Genomic DNA, 20,321 nt, shown 5'->3' with positions numbered 1-20,321 from the left:
GTGACGGAATCGCGAAAGCGCCATATAAGAGGACATTTCTCGAGTTCTTTTCGGAGCAAATTAAACCATCATCGGAGCTTGCCCAGGGTCAGTACAACTTGGTAATGCGCTTTAATCATCCGCGGTGTCTGCCAATATCGGCACGTGTTGATCAGCGACAAGCTCGTCGTATGGGCACTCCAACCCGGGTCGACTTCTCGCTTGCGCTGTCCTTGACAGTCCTAATTATTCTTGAGCTGATCATGAGGCAAACTCGACTATCTGCTTGTCGCAGACGGACGCAGAGATGAACCTCTGGAAGGCGTCGGAGAGTTGGTCCGCAATAGCTTGAAGCGTGCGGCGTATGCGCCTCAGTGTAGGCGCAGACAATGCCAGTTCGACCAGGCCAGAAGTGCGGAGCTGTAGACGAGCTGAGGTTCCAAAGCATGAGGTACATGATAAGATGAAAACCCCCACCGGGACATCCGATGACTATTCTCAATCGCTACACACAGGGTCAGTCATTAAGCATCCTTGCATAGCTTACAAGGACAGTTCCGTGCAGTTGCTGAACCTCGTTCTTGTCGCACAGGCAGACAAAGCATCGCAATCTGCTACCTCACAACAAATTCGCTTACCTATCACCACCGCAAAGCTCGACTTGAATCGTTTCTAGGCCGTACCAGATCTCGGGAATCTGTCTGCTCCAAAGCATCTTGCGGAAGCTATAAAAATGTCGAGCAATCCGCCAGAGACGCTTCAAGAGTCCATCGCTCGACTATTACCTAACGGACTCGGAGCGAGAGGCGACGAGGAACGAGATCCCCTGGTGTACCCAGAGCGGCCGCTTCATGTCCTCGTCGCATGTTCAGGAAGCGTCGCGAGTGTCAAAATCCCTCTTATAGTCCGACGCTTGCTACAGGTGAAACCTCTCTCCCTTTTTGTCTTCACGCTGCAAAACTTTTGTGAGCGAGTTTCAGGGAAAACGAACCTGACAGGTTGTCCCTGATGCGAACAGTTTGACAAGGTCGAGGTCCAAGTCGTGGCGACGAAATCAGCATTACATTTCTTTGACAAACAAACGCTTGAAGATGAACACAGCGGTCGTGTCAAAGTCTGGACCGATGCAGAAGAATGGGCTGTAAGTGACTGCCGGAAGGCAAAGTGGTTCCGAATAATTGACCCGTTTGCGAGATGAATCGATTTCTAGGGTTGGTCAAAGATTGGCGACCCGATCCTACACATCGAAGTGAGCTCTCAGATTCCAGTTCACGTTCTCAACTTCGAAACGATATAACCTTTTCCTCCTCTCGTCGAAAAAACTTACGGGAATCTTTTTTTGGAAAAAAAGCTGAGGAGATGGGCAGATCTCGTACTTGTCGCTCCATGTTCCGCCAACACTCTCGCCAAATTGACTCATGGACTCTGTGACAATATCCTCGTACGTTCTCTTTCCTCTCGATCGATCTGTTGGAAAAACTCCGTACGCAAAAGGATTCGATCCAAGCTGACCTGAGTGATGTTTAACAGACTTCATTGTTGCGAGCGTTACCACAACATGTACCTGTGAAACTGTTCCCAGCGATGAACACTCACATGTATTCTCACCCGCTCACATCGAAACAACTCGCATTCGTTCGAGACGAACTTGGGTACCGAGTCGAAGGACCTATCCCGAAACGACTCGCTTGTGGAGACGTTGGTGAGTCTTGTTCAGAACACGTGGACCTTTGCGCAACCCGAGAGATTCAAGGATAACGCTTATTTCCTCTCTGACATTGATCGGAAACAGGTATGGGAGCCATGTTGGAATGGACTGAAATCGTCGACCAAGTCGTGCGAGAGTATCAACTTGCAGCAATAGACGCTTAGAAGGAACTTGCCGGACTCGTACGATAGTTGTTGTATTCTAAGGAATCGACGGAAGTCATTGCATTGACACTCTTTTTGCGAGGGAGAAAAGTAAAACGATTGAACTAAACAGGGTAGGAATTTTCTCGGACGAGAGCAGGGACAGAACAACAAACAGGTGGACAAACCGACGGAGGAAATCAAGGTACGAAAACAAACAGACGAAAACCCCGGGGAAAAAATCCCGGAACGAGATACGGAAAGCAGGGCGCATTCGGTTAGGCCCAATCGCCAAAGCTGCCTCCAACCACCACTTTGCCTTTCCGTCCCCCAGCACCAGCAGCACCTCCACGCGAGTTCCCTTTACCCCCACGTGCACCTCCCGTCGAAGAAGCGTTCGAGTTGACCACGAGGATTTGTTTGTCGAGTAGCTGAAATGAAACCGGACAAACCGTCAGTTCTCGAGGCGAAACAGCACTATTTCCCCTTGCGTTCAGACTCACCTCGTTTGCAGATAGCAATTGCTTAGTGAGAGTAGCCAGATAGGTCGTCAACAGAGCATCGTTGTATTCCTGATACCAATAACAGAAAAAGGGAGAGCTTGATCAGAATCGCGAAAACAAGCATCGATCGGTGAGATTTCCTCTGAACTGACCGTCATGAACTCTTTCTCGAGTTCTGCCGAACCGATTTGACCTTTAAGTCCGCTCACGAGCGCTTGGATCTGTCTCAGGGTTTCGTCATCTGTCGGAGCGGTTCCTTGCGACACGGCTGTCAGGTAGGTCGTGATCTGGGCGACCCGCGACGAGAGCATCGACAGTGCGTTGCGTTGAGACGACAACGTGGCAAGAACTGTTTGAGAGAGAAGAGAGAGGATGAATGAGCTTGTCGCGCCAGAAGTTGAAGAGGGGAGGATCGTTTCTCACGGGCAGAAGAGGTTGAAGCTGGGGTTGCGCTGGTATCGTCCTGCACCTGACTCACTTCGTCGACCGCAACTTTTTCGGCCTCGCCCGTTTCAATCTCGTACGCGACTTTGACGAGGGTCGGTTCGGGTTCTCCCGTCGTGCTCGATTCGAGCACAGTCTCGTAAATCGTGAGGGGGAGGTCCTTGCTCGTAGACGAGTTGGGACGTTCCGGAGACAATTGCAGAAATAAGGGTGCCTCGTTGTACGTGAGGAACTGCTTGTGCAGATGCGAGTCCTGAGGGGTCGGTTCAGATCCGACGGTGTACCATCCGAGGAGGTCGAACGTCGGGAACACTTGGCGGAACTGGTCGCGACGGGTGTTGAAGTATTCACGATCGAGTTCGAGGTCTGGGGAAGTGCTTGAGTCGCGCAGGGCGAGTTCGAACGAGTTGATGATGTCGATGTTGCGACCCTCGTGAGTTCCGAGGAGGCCTCCGATGACGCGCACGCTCGGATTGTTCGAGTTGAGTGCCTGACGCGTGTAGTGGTCCGAGATGTTGAGCAGCGGGAGCGGATGCCTGGTGCGAGGTGCCGACGAACGCGAGTGGAGGTCAAGGTTGGCCGTCTCTCCGGTTCGAGACAGAGGGACTCACAAGGTCACTTGCAAGCCTTCCTCGGTTGCCATCTTGGGAACTTTGATCGCGACGATTGCGAGGTGTGGGGGCGAGAGTCATTTCGACGCGCTTGAGGCTGCAGTACTCGAACTTGGGAAACCGGCTCCCGCTCTCCCGTGTTCTCCGCGTCTTGTCCTGATCTCGAGTCACCCACGATGAGATACTATGCAGACAAGTGAGTACCACCGATCGTCCTTGCGCCTCGTTCCCTCGCTGCTCTGCTCGAGGCGCAACTGGCAGGCGCTCCTTTTCATCAGTTTTCGGACTCTGCTGATCTCGCACACGCACTCGTGACAGGTTCCCCGAGGTACGAGCTTGTCTGTGAGCCGCTGTTTTGAGCGTCCCGCGCTGACTTTGGGCGACTTGGGGCTCGCATGACAGGTCGACGAGCTGGTGATGGTGCAGGTCAAGCAGATCCAGGAGATGGGAGCCTACGTCAAGCTGGTATGCCCTGCCGCTCCACCTCGCCGTACCGTACCGCACACGGCATCTGACTAGATATCCGAGTCGACAGCTCGAGTACGACAACATTGAGGGAATGATCCTCTTGTCCGAACTATCGCGCCGACGAATCCGCTCGATCCAAAAGTTGATCCGAGTCGGTAGAAACGAGGTCGTCGTCGTGATGCGTGTCGACAAGGAGAAGGGTGCGTCCCGCCGCTGGACCGACTTAGGTCCGAGACTGACTTGTTGAGGGCCCTTGCGTGTTACAGGCTACATTGATCTCTCGAAGCGCCGTGTCTCGGCCGAGGACGTGATCAAGTGCGAGGAACGATACAACAAGTCGAAGACGGTGCACACCATCATGCGACATGTCGCCGAAAAGACGGGCGCCGAGATGGAGGCCCTCAACGAACTCGTCACGTGGCCGCTGTACAAGAAGTATGGACACGCGTACGACGCCTTCAAGCTGTCGATCACGTACGTCGTCCTGTGTCCGATCCGTTACGAGGTCTCGTGTGATGCGCAAGCTGACTCGCTCGCAATACAGCGAACCGGAAACGGTGTTTGGAGAGCTCAACATTCCGGCGGACGTGTTCGAGGAGCTGCGCCACAACATTGCGCGTCGTCTCACGCCGCAACCGGTCAAGATCCGTGCCGATCTCGAGGTGACCAACTTTAGCTACAACGGCATCCTGACGATCCAGGACGCGCTCGCGGCGGGCGAGGCGCTCTCGACGGACGAGGTCCCGATCAAGATTCGCCTCGTCGCACCGCCGCTGTACGTTATGGTGAGCAACACGACGGACAAGGCGGGCGCGATCGAGCGCCTCGAACAGGCGATCGAAGCGATTGGCGACGTGATCCGCAAGGAGGACGGAGGCTCGCTCAACGTCAAGATGCGGCCCAAGGCAGTGAGCGAGACGGACGACCTCGAACTCGCGGCGCTCATGGACCGAGTCGCGCGGGAGAACAAGGAGGTGTCGGGAGACGAGGACTCGGAGGACGAGTAAGGCGTTCGATGGACGCCGCCTTGTGTACTATCGATAGATGCTGTTTCGTTGCACGAAGAAAATGTAACTCCATGTTCCCACGCATGTTTGGCTTTCCCCCCATTGCCGCAAATGAAGCATTATGAACCGAAGCGACTTTGACATACGCGCGCGTGAATCGCTTCCTCCAGCACCGCACATCTCATCAACCTCGAATGGGTTCGCTCTTGTTCTGCATTCGCGTATCACAGATCGGTGCTAATACCGCTCAATGTAAACACAGCTTTCAACTTTGGAGGGACCGGTGGAGGGTTCAGTTTCGGGCAACCAGGTCAGTCGCTCGCTCGCCGCTCCTCCCCTCTGTGAATGCGCACGCGCAATCGTAGTCCAACCTTACTGATGTATACTCCGCTCCCGTCCGCAGCTGCGACCTCGACGACGACGCCGACGACGGCCGCGCCGACAAGTCTGTTTGGACAGCCCGCAGCCGCACCTGCTCCTACAAGCGCCGCTGCACCTGCAGGCGGACTGTTCGGCGCAGCCCCATCCGCAGCCACCTCGAGCGCGCCCACCTTCTCGTTCGGAGCGCCGAAACCTCCCGCCGCATCCGCTTCGGGCACAACTCCCTCTCTCTTTGGCGCGACTTCGACTTCGACTCCGGCAGGTGGACTCTTTTCGACTCCAGCGAAACCTCCCGCATTCGGAGCAGGAGCAGGAGGAGGGTTGTTTGGCGCCGCCGCACCTGCTGCAGGTTCGACGACTCCCGCAGGAACTCCAGGTCCAGCAGCTCCGCTGTTTGGCGCCGCGGCGACGACTTCGACCGCTCCTGCGGCAGGCGGTCTTTTTGGAGCTGCTGCACCTGCCGCCGCAACCACGAAACGAGAGAACGATACCGGGGGAGAAGGCGCCGCGAAGAAACCGGCGTTCGGAGGCTTCTCGTTTGGAGCGCCTGCAGCTGCCGCTTCGACCTCGACTCCGGCTGCACCCGCGCCGGCGCCTGCTGCAACGAGCCTGTTTGGTGCTCCCGCGCCGGCAGCACCAAAGCCGACCGAGGCGCCGAAACCGCTGTTCGGAGCTCCCGCACCAGCTCCCGCTACATCGACTGCTCCTTCGCTCGGTCTCTTTGGCGCCAAGCCCGCTACTACTACCCGTGAGTTGCGCTTCTTTCGCCTTTTGACTTTTTTCTCCAGTGTGCACAGCGGGCGGTTGCTGACGGTTCCTTCCGTGCGCCAGCGTCGGCTACTCCGGCTGCCCCTGCGCCACTCTTTGGTGCGAAACCTGCAGAACCTGCAGCATCTACGACCCCAGCGGCTGCGGCACCTTCCTTGTTTGGTGCCAAGCCCGCAGAGCCAGCTACTTCAGCTGCTCCGTCAGGCGAGTTCTCACTGTCATGACCCGTGCTCAATCTGCGACTCCCATCGTCTGACCAACCAGTTTCGACTCTACAGCTCCTGCTCTGTCGCTCTTTGGAGCAAAGCCGGCAACTCCGGCAGCTTCGACTAGCACTGCAGGTAAATTTCAGAGTTCTAGCTTGCGCTTCGATTGACGTTCATCTGCTAATGCCGTTTCGCGACATTAGCGCCTGCCACCGCTGCGCCCTCCTTCTCATTCGGCGCTCCCGCCGCTTCGAGCGCGACTTCGAGCGCAACTCCGGCGGCTCCTGCTGCCTCCTCCGCGGCTCCGGCTGCGCCCTCCCTCTTTGGAGCGAAACCTCCTACGACCACAGCTCCCGCCGCGCCATCTCTTTTCGGGGCCAAGCCTCCTGCATCAACCGCAACAACAACGACGACCCCTGCGGCACCCGCCGCTGGCGCACTCACGTTCGGTGCCAAGCCTACCCCCGCACCCGCCACATCCACGGCCGGTACTGGTGCGCTCGCAACTACCTCGACTACAACTCCCGCTTCGACCGCGACGGCTCCAACGCCTTCCATGTTGAAGGGCAAAACGCTCGACGAGATCGTAACTGGGTGGAACCACGAGTTGGACGAGAGGACAAGAGATTTTGCGGATGTCGCGGGAGACGTGCGGGAATGGGATCGAGTCTTGCGAGAGAATGGAGAACACGTACGTTGATCTTTCTGTTCTTTCTCTTGATCCTATTTCGCCAATCTCGCGTCCAAGTCTGTGGAGCTCAAATCTGACGACTGTTGTGCGAATACTAGATCTCGCAACTTTACAACTCGGTCCTACCGCTGTCGCCGCTTCAATCTCAAATCACTTCCTCGCTGGACTACATCGAATCGCAACAGAAGGAATTGTCGGACGTCTTGGACAGTTACGAGAAAGAAATTGGGGACCTCGTCGACCAGAGTGCGACTGGAGCTGGATGGAGAGGTGGAAGTGGAGCCGGAGGTGCCGAACGAGAACGAGAAAAGGCGTACGTCCCTATCCAATTCTTCGCTGGTTGTGCGCTTCGTAATGGTCCTAACATTCTTGTATATCGTTTGTCCGACTTTTCAGCTACAACCTCGCAACTTCTCTCTCTTCCTCGCTTGACACGACTTCGACTTCTCTAACTTCGCTCATCCAAACGCTCAACGCGCTCTCGCCTTCGTTGTCGCCTTCCGGAGGGGGTACGAAAGAGAACGACGCCGCTTCGAACGAGGACGCGCTCGTACAAATCGCCGCGATCCTCAACGCCCACCTAGGCAGTCTCAAATGGATCGAGAGCACGACTGATGGAATCAAGAAGAACGTGAGAGACCTCGAAGGTCGAGTGGGAGAAGTGAGTGGCAAAGTTCAGCAAGGGATCGAAGGATCGATGGCAACGTCGACGAACGGAAGGATGGGTACGCCGAATCGGTTGGGAGCGAGTCAGAGAACGTCTTCGCCTTTTGTGCGCAGGTAGCTCTTCACAAACGGTTCTGCAACGTGCGCCCCTGTTTGTTTCATTTCCCAATAGAACAAGGATCCAGAAGGTCGTCCGTTTGATCGACATTAGAGAAGATAGCTCGAGTGCGAGACAGAATGTCAGCGCGTTGATGTGCAAATGAATCTGTGACAGAGATGGAAGCGAGCGAGATTGCGTGTAGCGATTGACATGACCAGGAATTAAGACACTAGATAGAGTAAAGGCAAAGCGAGGGAATCGGTTCAGGTATACTTGAGCATGTTGTTGATCGCGGCCTGCGACACGGGAGGACCTTGTGTCGGACGAAGAGTGAGCGTCTGCACCGCCTCGAGCTCAAAGGAAGAGGGTCGAAGCTTACTGAGCCCCTGTCCGACCATGACCTTCTGCCCGGCGGAGGGAATATCGTCTGCAAGTAGGTAGAGCCATCCGGGACCCTATAGCAACATTGTCCGCGTCAGCTTCTAATAGGAAGAGAAAACGTCGAGAACGGACTAACGGGTGGGAAAATGCCAGTCGTGGCCGGGCCTGTGATTTTGAGCTTGTTCGACCCGTTCCAGGTTGAGACTAGCTCGACGAGTCGCTGCGAGAAGTGTACCCCGTGCGTCGAGTAGCCGAGATCCATTACGACCGCTCGGACGGACTTGCTTCCTTTCGGCACATTGACGGTAATCGTGAAAGACTTGTTGTAGGTGAGGCGAGCGAAACCTTTCGTAAAACTCGGTCTTGCGCGCTTTATGTATGGCGGCGCCAGGATTTCGACCTCGTACCGGCTCGCATACTCGATCTTCGACACCTTGTCATTCGGGTTGGATCCGGCGATCCAGATCTCTCCAGAGGGCAACAAGGTCGCAGATGAATGATAGAGACGCTCGATCTTGGACTTGGGCATGCCTGCGGTCGACCACCTAGCCGATGGCTTGGATTCGTTGGGGTCGTACAGGAGGGGTTGAAAGTTCGGCTCTCGCGCATTGCTTGCTCCGATTTCATCCTTGACATTGCCATATCCAGCGATACCTTGCTGAGCACCATTGATCAGGATGAGCTTGCCGTCAGGCAAGTTGACGAAATCGCCCATGACGCGAGGCGAAGGCATGTTGGACGTCTTCCATCCTCCCTTGATCCCGCGGGCATCGAGCACCATGCGGCTGCACAATCTGGAAGCGGGTACTTTGGCCGAAATTTTCCAGGGGTCGAGGTCGAGATTGGCCGTCGTGCCACCACAGAACAGGACTTCCGGCGTCCATTTGTTTGCCACCGTGAGAGGCAGAAGCGCAGATGCCGCAGAAGCTGGATAAGTCACCGTGACGCCGTTCGGAAAGTCGGGAAGGCGATACTCGGTGTTCTTTACGGGATCGTAGATCATTGCCATCTTGTTCGCCGCGACGAACAGCTGGCCATTAGGTAGCGTAAAGAGCACCGGAAAGAGGTTCGATTTTAATGCCTTAGTCGCATGTGCAAGCATATCATTCAGCCTCTCTCGATAAAGCGAAGAGGGAAAGCTTGAGAAGCTCACGTCATGCAAAAAGGCGGAGTAGATCTGAAGTCCGTTGCCCTTTGGAGGATAGAACTCGATGGTCGGATTATCAGTCGAGCTGGAAAGAAAACGAGATCGATCAGCTGAGTCTACAGCAGCTGTCAATCGTGCATGTGCGCACATATCGTTGTTGTAGCCGCCCGCGATCATACTAAACAGGAAGAAACGAGTTTGAGCTCCAGTTCAAGCGACAAGAAACCGACCACTCACCCGCCGACGATGATGAGCGATCCGTCTGTGAGACGGGTACTGGTAGGATACCATCGAGCAGACGTGACTGTCACGGAGCACGTACGAGCACAGTCAGCAGATAGAACTCGCCGTTGAGCCTGGAGCCTTACTTACGGCGAACTCGGCTAGGCCATTCCTGCACGTCGCACTTGTTGTTCGAGCAGGGAGTGAAGAGACGCACTGCTGCGAGTCCATCGCCCGCTGCATCGTTCATATACTCCTGAGGAGGGTTCCCTGCCAAGCGCGGATTTGAGCTCGTTCAGCATGACGAACCTAGGATCCTTCGCTGAATGCGAGAACGCAATCACCTCCAACCGAAACTAGCGTCCCGTTCGAGATCCAACCTCCGCCAGCACAGAACGAATTGGTCTTGAGGTCGAGCGCACGAACTTTGCCAGTCGAGATCCTGTACACGGATCCCCACGCCGAATGTCCTTTAACTTGGAGTGGATTGTCTTCGGCTTTGTCAAAGATGACAATGTTGTCGTCATCGACGACCGTGATCTGCATCGCGCCTACTCCCGTCGTCCCAGCTCGCCTCCAGCTCGAAGTCCCGGTCCAACCTGGACCGAGCGCCCTCTTGTGCCCATGCCATTTCTTGGCGTGTTCGTCTCCATCAACCCTGCGTTTGAATAGTCCCGAGATCTCCTCCTCCGAGAGCTGCTCGTAGTCGGCGGGGATGGGCGATGGTAGAGGATCGTCGAGATCGGAGAGAGGGTAGTCGTACTCGAACAGGCCAGCGTCGACTTCCGAAAGCGATTCAACGATGGCGAGAGAGTCCTGAGCGAACGCGATTGTTGCGACTGAGCAGAAGAGGACCGAGAGCGAGAGGAACGCTCGGATGCGCAAGCGAGTTGGAGCCATCGAAAGATCGAGTTGGGCGATCTCGTGGCTTCTCGCAGGCACTAGTGACGATGTACAGTAGAGGATATGATGTGGAGGAAGGCGAACGAAAGAAACGAGAGTGAGAGGCTGTTCACGTGTCGAGAGGTTCGTGCAAAGCGGAGCTTGCGTTTTCCCCATTCAGGAATTTGCATAAGAAGCTTGACCTCCCAATCTCTCGGCGGCTTGTCCCGGCCAAATGCGCGGCATCATGCCGAGGAGAATAAATGCTTGGATCTATTCAACAACGACTCTATGCCAATTACTTATGCGTCCTTGATGTACGGCTTGAGCGCGAGCAGGCGCTCAGTCGCCTGCCTGAGGGTATCCGTGTCCTTGCAGAATGCGCTGCAGCAAATAGGAGCGAGATCAGCCTCAAGATAGATCCAAAGAGCGTCAGAACTCACACCCGGATCCAGTTTTCGCCGAGAGACCAGTGCTCTTTCGAGTAAAACTCGGTCGGAGGAACTGGAGGATTAGCACGAGGCATGTAAGCGCAACGTTGTTGACCCGCAACGAACACGTTTGAAGGAACTCACTGAAGACGACCTTGGCACTGTACGGCAGAGAAGAACGAAGGAATCAGACGATGGAACAGCAGTCCGGGCCAAACCGCCTCGGACGTCATGAAGAGAGTGCTTACGTTTGGGCAATGAACCACGCACAGACCCAATCTCTTGCTCGCCCTTCGATCAGTTTCGGAATCTCAAAATCTTCCGGGATCTGCAACCGGCTCGTGTTGACCAGAACAAAATACGCGCCATGAGGGACGGTGTACGGTAGTCCGAGTTTGTCGAGTCCTTCGAGCAGAACCGATTTCCTCTCGTCATACGCTTTCCTTTGCTCGTCGAAGAAGCCGTTCTCGAGCGCTCGTTCGATACCGACCGCGGTTGCTTCCTGCGCGGGACCGTTCACGCAGAACACAATGCGAGTGTGAGCAGCCATGAGCGGCTGCACGAGGTGCGCCGGTCCGACGGCCCATCCAACCCGCCATCCGGTAGCGGAGAACGATTTGCCCGCCGAGCCGATCGTGATCGTTCGCTGCCACAGCTCTTCCGACAGGGAGGCGATTCGCACGTGTTCGCGTCCTTCGAACGTCAAACAGTCGTACTAAACGATCACGAAATTCGGATCAGCCAAGCTCATGTTAGCAAAACTTGAGTTCTTTACTTACAACCTCGTCAGAGACAATGATCAGATTGTGCTCCTCGGCAATCTTGCCAATCTCTCGAAGTTCGGCCTCATCGAACGTCTTGCCGATCGGGTTGTGAGGCGTGTTGACCCAGATCTGTTTCGTCTTGGGGGTGATCGCTTTGCGCAACTCGTCGAAATCGACTTTCCATTCGCTCGCGGGGACGTTCGTAGTCGAAGCGTTCTCGGGCGCTCGAATCGGGACGTACACGGGTACACCCCCGTTGAAGGTGATCTGAGGAACGTATTGATCAAAGAAGCTGCATATACGCGCGATCCGTCATCAGAAATACTGCCACGTGCGTGCGAGTTTATTCAGGAGGGCAAGGCTCACGGCTCAAAGATGATGACTTCGTCTCCTGGGCGGGTAAAGGCGCTCGCAAAGGCGTACATGCCTTCGTTCGCGCCGGCGGTAACCTGGATCTCGGTGTTGGGGTCGAGTTCGCGTCCACGGTTGAACGAAGGGGACAAGTACTTGGACAGAGCTTGACGCAGGTGTCCAGATCCTCGCGGGAGTTGGTAGTGGTTGTTGGCGACGGTTTCGAGCGCTTCACTCTGCGCTTGTCGGATGAAGTCTGCCGGGAGCCAGTTCATGAAGCCCTGCACGCCGCAGTGTCAGCTTTCGAAACATATTTGAAGCTAGCGTATGGCGGTCGAGGAGGACGAAAGTAGGTGGGGTGCTGCACGACCGGGAGATGGCCTGGGAAGTCCAGGCACGCTTACCTGTCCGAGGTTGAGCGCATCCTTGGGAACATGACCGGCCAAGGGCGAGAATACACTCCACACGTCCGAGGACTTGGCGAGTTCGGGAGCGACTCGTTCGGAGACGGGGAAAGGTTGGAAAGTCGACATGGCGCGCAAGGGAGGGCGAACGAGACGTGCAGAAGGTCGAGACAGGATCCGTGTGCACCCTTTGTACATGCACACAGTCACGGCAGTGATGGTAAGAGATGAAACAAACTAGACATCTTTATCCGGGCCCGCTGGCGCCATCGACTCGACCCGCAGCAATCTCACTTTTTCTCGTCATGCGGATGGGAGAGGTCGATTACATGAATTGTTTGTGCGAAGGGATACAAAGTATAAACACGAGATGGCAAAAAGTCGGAATAGAGTGCTGTCGATCGGCTGCGGTCTGAATACGAAGGGACTCCCGTCCACAAGACCCTTAGGAGGAGAGGGGATAATCGCGGATCATTTGGGCGAGCTTAGAGAGCGACGCCGTATGCTCCCGATGTAGCAGTCGCGAGCACAACGGCTCCGAGGAAACCGAGGTTCAGAATCGACGAAACCGAGTGCAGCGCGCCAAACTTCTTGTTCAGCGCCTTCATGTCGGACGAGACCTGCAAGTTGGCAAACAAGTATGTTTTCAGCTCGAGTCCAGCTCATCGCCGAATTTCTGCCGCCGTTGGGTGCGAAGGGACCAAGCGGTCGGCGCGCCTTCGGGCGATTCACGAGACTCACGTCGGCGGCGTTGTAGTCCTTGCCCTCGATACGCTCACGACGATGACGCTTCTTCATGACCGCTGTTGTGACCATGAGAATCAGGAGGATACGGGGAAAAACCAAGCTCGAATGGTCAGCTTGGCACGCTCCAGATACAGGTCGAGGTGAGGGTCGCGCACCGGTAGTCCACGGGCCTACAATCAACCAGTTGAGACTCGACGTGGCGGCCATCACGCCGAGGACCCACAGGTTGCGATCGGAGCGGACGAGTTTGCCTGCGCGGTGGTACAGGCCGAGGAGCGCGAACGATCCGAGCGATTGCAACCTGAAGTAGTGTGGGAAGAGTTGGCTCTGAAGGAGACCAAACTGCTGGCGGGGCAGGGTGCGGTACGAGACCTAGTAGTCGACGAGAGACGGTCAACATCGCATCGCAGGTACGCAAAGAGAGAGAGAGAGCGCGCGCTTACGAGTCCGCCAATGAAGCCATGCCACAGGGTACTGCCGAGGAGCGTGCCCGCCTGTCACCGATACGAGAGAGAGGTCAGGCCGGCGATGTTGGGCGATGCAAGTACAAGTATGACGCGCGACTTGCGATGAGGTTGTGTGCTCCTTTGGTCGAGGTGAGCGCGCGGTAGAACGAAGGAGTCGCGATTTGGTCAGACATGCTTGCTGTTTGAGACGGGGTTGGTGGGTTCAGAATCGCCGCCTGCAGCTGGCGATGTTCTCTAAAGCCCTAAGGCGAGGCCCAGGCCGCTGCGTCATCGTTTCCTGTCTCGAAGATTTTCCGTCGTCTCCGGGTATATTCTAGACAGCGGGCGTCCGTGTGCATGTCTGTTGGAAAGTGACAAGCTTGGACCCGTCGAGTACCTGATTCCGGGAGATTCCCCTCGGAAAATGATTTTCCCAATATTCCTCCGGGAGTCGGCGGCGGGCGCCCGTTCAGTGATCTGCGGAACCAATCGTGCCGCTCTGATCTCTCCTCACTACGCGAAGTCATGACGGCCACAGCAGCACCATCTGAGCCGCAGCAGACGCTCACAGTGACTGGTACGTGACCTCGTTGAGCAGCGGTGCCCATGTGGCCCCCACACAGCTCTTCCTTCCGGCGTCTGCTCATTATGAACATTCGGATGAGGGTTGTACAGACAACCGGACAGGCAAGACAATCACGGTTCCTATCGAGAACAATTCTATCCCGGCGACCGCGTTCAAGCAGCTCAGCAAGAAACAGGCCGGCGAGGGCGAGCGCGCTGAGGATGAGATCGAGGTAAGCGCTCGCTCCGAGGTCACCAGTGCCAAAGCCAACAGTCCGAGCTCATCTCTCTACCGTGTCCAGGCCGGTCTGCGCGTGTTTGACCCTGGATTCATGAACACGGCCGTGATTCAGTCTCGCATCTCATTTATCGACGGCACGCGTGGAATCCTCCGATACCGTGGCTACCCAATCGAGGTCCTCGCAGAAAAGTCGAGCTTTCTCGAATCGGCGTACCTCTTGATGTACGGAGAATTGCCGACTCAGGGTCAGTTCAAGCTTTTCGAGAACGAAGTCTTGCACCACACCATGGTCCACCGTGATCTCGAGGAGATTATTGGCAGCTTCAAGTTTGACTCGCATCCCATGTAGGTCCAGCTACCTCCCCAACTTCGAAGACGTTGTAAAACTGAGACCTTGTGTATAGGGCGATTCTCACTTCTGGACTCGCGGGTCTCGGAGCTTACGCTGCCGATGGAAATCCCTCCCTCCAAGGCCAAAATTTGTACACTGGACGCAACGTCGACTCGTTCAAGGTGATGGACAAGCAGATTTTCCGCATCATCGGCAAGACGGCCACACTGGCCGCCATGGCGTACCGAGTCCGCCAAGGACGCCCCTTCGTGTTGCCACCAGCGGGAATGAGCTACACAGCGAGCTTCCTTTACATGCTCGACTATGCCAACGAACCCAACTACCGCCCGCATCCGACACTTGTCAAAGCGCTCGACATCCTCTTCCTCCTGCATGCCGATCATGAACTGAACGCTTCAACCGCTTCCGTGCTTCAAGTCGGCTCGTCTCTCGTCGACCCGTACTCTGCCGTGTCGGCGGGATGCGCAAGTCTCTTTGGGCCCCTGCACGGAGTGAGTAGGGTTATCACTGCGGTGTGGTACAGCTGTGAATGACACTGACTTGGCTAATCATTTCGACAGGGTGCCAACGAGTGAGCCTGTCGTGCAATCTGCAGCGCACAAGACTTTTTTTTTTGCTGATAACCTTCGAGCTCATCCCCTACTTATTTCCAGAGCTGTCATCCGCATGCTCATCTCGATTGGTTCGCCAGAGAACGTGCCCGCGTTCATTGAAAAGGTCAAGCAGAAGAAGGTGGTCCTGTCAGGATTCGGACATCGTATCTACAAGGTAACAAGACAATGCTGTTCCGCGAGGGGAACTGCGCTGACGAACGTCATCTGCAGACAAGCGATCCTCGATCGACCATCATTCGCAAGTGCGCAACAATCTCTTACATTTGGTCCTTTCAGTCGTCCGGGCGTTTGCTGATACGAGGCATCTCTCGCAGGATCGCGGAGGAAGTGTTTGCCGTGACCGGAAAGGACGAACTTCTCGAAACGGCTCTCACACTTCGAGATGCCGCACTCAAGGACGAATACTTTGTCAAGCGGTCTCTGTACCCGAATGTCGACTTTTTCTCGGGCTTGATCTACGTGAGCATGTTCTAGACTTTTGCAGATCACTGTGCGTCTGTGCGAGGAGGGACTGATCTCATCCTTCTCTTGCCGTGCTGGTTCTCCCTTACAGCGAGCGATGGGTTTCCCACTCGATTACTTCCCGGTCCTGTTCGCGGTGCCCCGAGTTGTCGGATGGCTCTCGCACTGGCGTCAGATGATGATGCAGAAGGGAGGTGTCAAGATCTGGAGACCTCGTCAGATCTATGTTGGCGAAGGTCAGCGCGAATACAAACCGATCCTCGAGCGGGGCAAGGTGTCGCAAGCAGAGCTCGGGTCAGAACCGACAAAGGTTGGTTCTCAACCCCTGTTCCCATGCTGCAAGGATCAGGGAGAGCCATCACTTACGCTGAATCCCTGCGTTTTTGCCAGGTCGCTCATCTCTCATCAAAACGCACATTCATCGCTCGGTCAAGGCTTTGAGCGAATCCCGGTCATCTCTCCCATTCTACGCGAGTCTGTGCTTGTCTGTTTTTTTTCGTGCTTGACGTCAATTCGTATGCGTTGTGTGTTTCTTTGGGTCTGTGCGGCAGTGCCGGTTCTGTTTTGCGAATATGCAGTTACAACAAACAGGAACGAGAGAGATGAATGCCTAACGCCTGTACTGTCTCCGTCTACCGCTACTGAGCCCTTTCCCAACTGGGCCTCGCGCCTTGCCTAGCATTGGTTTCCTAGGAACCCCACCTACGCCACCCTTCGCGCTCGCGGGTCCTCTGAAGCCAGTCGATCCTCCTTTAAACCCACCTTTCGTACCCCCATGTCCAAACGACGCACGTTGGTAAGTCGTAGGTTTCAATTTCGTCACCTCGTGCGATTTGCGTTTAAACTCTCTCAGTTTCGCCTGTTCGACTTTTTGGGCTTTCTTCGCTTGGTGAGACGACTGCAAATCGAGTTGAGAAGCTTGATCGCTCAACATGCGAAGGTGTCGAGAGACGTGAGTGTGCACGGGCTCGTCCAGTGGAGTGGGAGGAGAAGTCGGAGCCGGATTGAAAGATTTCGGAAACGGTCGGTTCAACGATTCGAGCGTGATACCCGGTTCTGGTTTCGCCAAAGACTCCACTTCAGGTATCGTTTCCTGTGACGGTGGCGGAACAGGAGTGACGGGAAGGGTCTTTCCGGTCAAGTACCCTGTTCTCGGTTCGGTCCTGTCTGCCATGGTCACAATCTTCTCGGTTTCACCCTCGTCGAGTTCGATCGTTTGTTCTCTCGCGAGTTCTCTGAAATCGTCCACGGCTTCCCCGCCCCGACCGAGTCCGTCGAGTGTCCATTTGCCGAGTTTGCCGTCCCGGAATGCCTGGATCAACCATTTCCCGGCAAAGTCGGCGTCAGGGATCCCTCCTTTCTTCATGGCACTGAGTCGCAAAGCGAGCGCTTCGAAGAAATCAGGAGGCGGGGCGAGAGGGGTTGTCTGCGGTAAGGCGAGACTGTCGAGCAAATCGCCTACTCCAGTTCAAGGATGCAAGTCACAGTCGGTCAGTCGACTCGAGCGCTCTGTGTGGGGAAGAGCAAAGTACGGGTACTGACTGTTGGACCATCCCTGATCTTGCATTTCGGCCCTGATCCTCAACCTCCAGAGCAAATACTCTGCGAGGATATCTCCTTCGAACAAGCTCTCTTTGATCCCTCCTGTGAGAGCAAGTTTGAGCGCCGACTCTTGGCCTGCGACGCCCCGACCCAAGAAGGGTACCATGATACCGGGAGTATCATGGATATAAACGGGAGGCGAAGTGGCGATTTTGATCACCGTCGAAAGTCGTCGCGTGTGACCCGGTTCAGACGAAGTTGACGCGGCTTTACCTACACGAATCCTTAGATGAGTCTCTCTGATCTGGAGTAGAGGACCTGCGCTATTCGAATGCCTGACCTTTTTTGACTCCGACCCGGCGTAGCGCGTTCAGGATGCTCGATTTGCCCACATTGGGCATGCCGGCAACGAGCATCGTGATACGATCTTCCGGACCGTCGAGGGGTCGCTTGGCGAGACCTTGGCGCACGGAGAGGCAGTCAGCCCTGTTGAGATCAATCGCGGGGAGCGAGGGGACTGACGGATTGCGCTTCTCAACAGTCGTTTCACTTCGCCGTCTGCTCTCGAATCGGTAAAGATGACTTCCTGTTGCCCCTGCCGCCAAAGGGCTTTACGGATCGGCTGCCGTGGTGAAAATTGTCTAGGGTCAGCTCAAAGTGCAACGGCTTCAAAGGGGGCACATCATCGATACCTCTTGGAAGCAGTCCTGGGCGAGATCTGCCTTGTTGTACACGATGAGACGCTTGGTGGCACCGACTCCTGCGTTCGGACCAAACTTGCCACCCGCCTGTTGCTCGAGCAAGCGTTCGAAAGCCGGGTTGATCGAAGTGAGCGGCATCCGGGCGTCGCGGGTCTCGATAATGAGGTCGAGTGAATGAGACTGGACCATGTACTGGATCTCGGTGAGGGCTCGGCGCATGTGACCTGGCGCAAGCGAGGCGTGCACGGGCACACACGTGAGCGAAAGTAGCCCCTGACCGAAACGAGCCTGGTGAATGACCTCTTACCGATGAACCACGACTGCGGAAGCTGTGGAAACACGAACGGCGCAACGATGAGAGGTGGCATCGTGCGTAGGGCGGGCACAAGGGCTTCCGGAGCGGCAGTGCTCGAGCGAGAGAGCAGAAAGAGATCAAGCGAAATGCTGTTTCATCTTCTCGCGCATATACCTCTTCTCGGCCGCGGCGACGTGCATCTTCTTGAGCTGAGCGTGGCGCACAGAGGACGAGATGGCAAGCACTCTGGTCGGAGCCCCAGTCTCGAAAGGTACGTCGCGCCGCGCGCATCGCTGCCCCCACTTGGAAACGACACAAGTTCCGTCATGCTAGCAAGAACTCATCATGCGGATTGCTTGAACTAGGCTTGATCACGTTGCTCTGTGCCTGCTCGCTCCTCGCTGCGATCACGACCACCCAACACTACTTCAACGTGCCGTTCGCCGGTCACCCTCACATCTCGCGCGACCACCAGTATTGGCGCTTTGCCACGCGGTGGTTTATTTGGACCAACAGCTCCGAAATCTTGCTCTCTGTGCTCATTCTGTGGTACGCGAGCCTCGAGGTCGAGCGAATATGGGGGTCGAGAAAGTTTGCCGTCCGTCTCTTCACCTCGCTTTCTTCGTCTTCTCGCCGTTCCCGCGCGCCTTGCTGAACCTTTTTTTCCTCGATCGATAGTCCTTTCTCGTAGTGACGGCCGTCCTGTCCTCGTTCTTCGAAGTGCTCGCGCTTGTGCTCTTCTCGCGCTCTGGCCTGCACACCTTGCCCGCCGGGCCCTTCGCTTTGGTTTTCGCCATCGTGCAAGTTGCTTCGACGTGTTATTGCGGGAAACCCACCGCATCCACGCAACCTCTTGCTGACTATCCCCCTCGCCAACAGGTATCAATGCAACAGGCTTGTGCCGTCACTGTACACCTTCGAGGTGTTCCACCCTCGCATCGTGATCAACAATCGCTACCCTTTACACGTTCTCTCTCTCGTCTTGCTCACCTCGCAACCTGCGGCTTCGACCGTCCTCGGACTCTGTGGCATCCTCGCCTCGACCTTGTACACCTCGACCGTGCTCCCCCTCTGGCTGCGCAGCTGGCGGATACCGTCGAGAGGGTACGACGCGATCGGTCACGCCTTGTCACCTCTCGTCGGTCAGAATCGACCGTTTCGTCGTACAAACCTCGTCACATTCGAGGAAGGCCTCTTGCATACGTTCGGCGGCGTCGCAGAACAACTCCTCGGTGCCGTTCCGGGAGGAGGAGGAGGCACAGGAACTACGCCGAGTGGTGCTGCAGCACAGACGGGGGCCTCGGGGCTACTCAATGTTGGAGGTAACGCTGTCAGGCGTAGATCGGCAGTACAAGTCGAGAGGACCGCTACGCCTCGACCCCCGCCTGCAGAGGCAGCTACAGCACAAACGGCTCCGCCTGATCCAGCGCTGCCTCGACCATCGGCAAGACTTCCTCCAATATCGGGAGCGAGTTTCTTGTCGCAATGGCAGGCAGGTCTGTCGGGCGCGCCAACGCAGCCGAGTAATGAGTGAGTTTCACCTGCCGAGATCGGATAGACTTCGTCTCCACGCGTCATTGCTCATCGAGCATGGAATTTCTACAGACAGATCCGCGAGTTGACCGACATATTCCCCGTGAGTCTCGCTCTCTTTTCAATTTCTCTGAATGCGAGGACAAGGGCAGCTCATTGCGCGATTATCATCACAACAGCACTCGACACGCCAAGACATTGTTCAAGCTTTGCAAGACAACGGGTTGAGCGTGGATCGCGGTAAGTCAGAACATTCTCCCTTGGCGCTCCCGCTATCTCGAGAGCTCATGGTTGTTCGTGTTCATGTAATCAGCTGCGCAAGCACTCTTGGCAACTGCATGAATGCTGACTTTTCATTCAAATTGTTGCTATGTATCCTATCTTCGCAGCTTGTCTGTCGTCTTTCTGGCTAGCGATTGACGCGAGATTTGCTTTCGCAGAAAATTGCGAGCATGAGAGTGAGAGCTAAAAAAGTACAACACACTGCTAAAAGCAAGTACACAAAACAGAAACTTATATGCTATCGTTTGGGGGTTTGCACTGCTAAGCACCTTTTTTGCAAGGGTC

At 55.7% G+C, this 20,321-nt stretch overlaps 10 protein-coding genes across 10 annotated transcripts; 5 read left to right on the top strand and 5 right to left on the bottom strand.

The window, feature by feature from the left end:
• Positions 1-712: 712 nt before the first annotated feature.
• Positions 713-1,851, top strand: JCM15063_005709 (uncharacterized protein; the record flags this gene model as incomplete). The annotated part of the gene is made up of 6 exons (XM_076675930.1): positions 713-901; positions 998-1,120; positions 1,190-1,228; positions 1,331-1,462; positions 1,510-1,681; positions 1,772-1,851. The coding sequence occupies 6 exons, from the start codon at positions 713-715 to the stop codon at positions 1,849-1,851; spliced, it is 735 nt and encodes a 244-aa protein (XP_076537069.1).
• Positions 1,852-2,108: 257 nt separating this feature from the next.
• JCM15063_005708 (COP9 signalosome complex subunit 6) lies at positions 2,109-3,420 on the bottom strand (the record flags this gene model as incomplete). Its single annotated transcript, XM_076675929.1, has 5 exons — positions 2,109-2,261; positions 2,334-2,402; positions 2,486-2,682; positions 2,757-3,313; positions 3,389-3,420. The coding sequence occupies 5 exons, from the start codon at positions 3,418-3,420 to the stop codon at positions 2,109-2,111; spliced, it is 1,008 nt and encodes a 335-aa protein (XP_076537068.1).
• Positions 3,421-3,564: 144 nt separating this feature from the next.
• Positions 3,565-4,863, top strand: SUI2 (translation initiation factor eIF2 subunit alpha; the record flags this gene model as incomplete). The annotated part of the gene is made up of 6 exons (XM_076675928.1): positions 3,565-3,584; positions 3,707-3,716; positions 3,791-3,853; positions 3,924-4,056; positions 4,123-4,330; positions 4,401-4,863. 6 exons carry the CDS (start codon positions 3,565-3,567, stop codon positions 4,861-4,863), a joined length of 897 nt encoding a protein of 298 aa, XP_076537067.1.
• Positions 4,864-5,057: 194 nt separating this feature from the next.
• On the top strand, positions 5,058-7,693 carry JCM15063_005706 (uncharacterized protein; the record flags this gene model as incomplete). Its single annotated transcript, XM_076675927.1, has 8 exons — positions 5,058-5,061; positions 5,126-5,173; positions 5,267-5,992; positions 6,076-6,211; positions 6,277-6,353; positions 6,422-6,909; positions 7,008-7,222; positions 7,306-7,693. The coding sequence occupies 8 exons, from the start codon at positions 5,058-5,060 to the stop codon at positions 7,691-7,693; spliced, it is 2,082 nt and encodes a 693-aa protein (XP_076537066.1).
• A 245-nt stretch (positions 7,694-7,938) lies between these two features.
• JCM15063_005705 (uncharacterized protein) lies at positions 7,939-10,325 on the bottom strand (the record flags this gene model as incomplete). The annotated part of the gene is made up of 8 exons (XM_076675926.1): positions 7,939-7,988; positions 8,055-8,130; positions 8,193-9,137; positions 9,210-9,288; positions 9,352-9,381; positions 9,441-9,507; positions 9,576-9,695; positions 9,770-10,325. 8 exons carry the CDS (start codon positions 10,323-10,325, stop codon positions 7,939-7,941), a joined length of 1,923 nt encoding a protein of 640 aa, XP_076537065.1.
• A 284-nt stretch (positions 10,326-10,609) lies between these two features.
• Positions 10,610-12,386, bottom strand: BNA3 (kynurenine--oxoglutarate transaminase; the record flags this gene model as incomplete). The annotated part of the gene is made up of 7 exons (XM_076675925.1): positions 10,610-10,691; positions 10,751-10,811; positions 10,883-10,899; positions 10,987-11,453; positions 11,518-11,794; positions 11,869-12,134; positions 12,258-12,386. 7 exons carry the CDS (start codon positions 12,384-12,386, stop codon positions 10,610-10,612), a joined length of 1,299 nt encoding a protein of 432 aa, XP_076537064.1.
• A 356-nt stretch (positions 12,387-12,742) lies between these two features.
• TMH18 (Tmh18p) lies at positions 12,743-13,644 on the bottom strand (the record flags this gene model as incomplete). Its single annotated transcript, XM_076675924.1, has 5 exons — positions 12,743-12,877; positions 12,999-13,060; positions 13,160-13,376; positions 13,448-13,498; positions 13,573-13,644. The coding sequence occupies 5 exons, from the start codon at positions 13,642-13,644 to the stop codon at positions 12,743-12,745; spliced, it is 537 nt and encodes a 178-aa protein (XP_076537063.1).
• A 331-nt stretch (positions 13,645-13,975) lies between these two features.
• JCM15063_005702 (uncharacterized protein) lies at positions 13,976-16,124 on the top strand (the record flags this gene model as incomplete). The annotated part of the gene is made up of 10 exons (XM_076675923.1): positions 13,976-14,027; positions 14,126-14,247; positions 14,317-14,600; positions 14,660-15,098; positions 15,168-15,178; positions 15,261-15,375; positions 15,432-15,463; positions 15,536-15,680; positions 15,775-15,993; positions 16,074-16,124. 10 exons carry the CDS (start codon positions 13,976-13,978, stop codon positions 16,122-16,124), a joined length of 1,470 nt encoding a protein of 489 aa, XP_076537062.1.
• A 169-nt stretch (positions 16,125-16,293) lies between these two features.
• On the bottom strand, positions 16,294-18,294 carry MTG1 (putative GTPase MTG1; the record flags this gene model as incomplete). Its single annotated transcript, XM_076675922.1, has 6 exons — positions 16,294-17,141; positions 17,226-17,498; positions 17,566-17,685; positions 17,748-17,847; positions 17,918-18,150; positions 18,234-18,294. The coding sequence occupies 6 exons, from the start codon at positions 18,292-18,294 to the stop codon at positions 16,294-16,296; spliced, it is 1,635 nt and encodes a 544-aa protein (XP_076537061.1).
• A 161-nt stretch (positions 18,295-18,455) lies between these two features.
• On the top strand, positions 18,456-20,096 carry JCM15063_005700 (uncharacterized protein; the record flags this gene model as incomplete). Its single annotated transcript, XM_076675921.1, has 7 exons — positions 18,456-18,492; positions 18,587-18,819; positions 18,900-19,021; positions 19,101-19,751; positions 19,827-19,857; positions 19,934-19,994; positions 20,068-20,096. 7 exons carry the CDS (start codon positions 18,456-18,458, stop codon positions 20,094-20,096), a joined length of 1,164 nt encoding a protein of 387 aa, XP_076537060.1.
• Between the last annotated feature and the right edge of the window lie 225 nt (positions 20,097-20,321).

The sequence above is a fragment of the Sporobolomyces koalae genome (genome assembly GCF_050403365.1).
Source record: "Sporobolomyces koalae JCM15063 DNA, S_koalae_JCM15063T_v1_ctg2, whole genome shotgun sequence".
Lineage (NCBI taxonomy): Eukaryota > Fungi > Basidiomycota > Microbotryomycetes > Sporidiobolales > Sporidiobolaceae > Sporobolomyces > Sporobolomyces koalae.
Note: the sequence above shows the minus strand (reverse complement) of the source record. Positions and strands in the feature narration are given on the sequence as shown.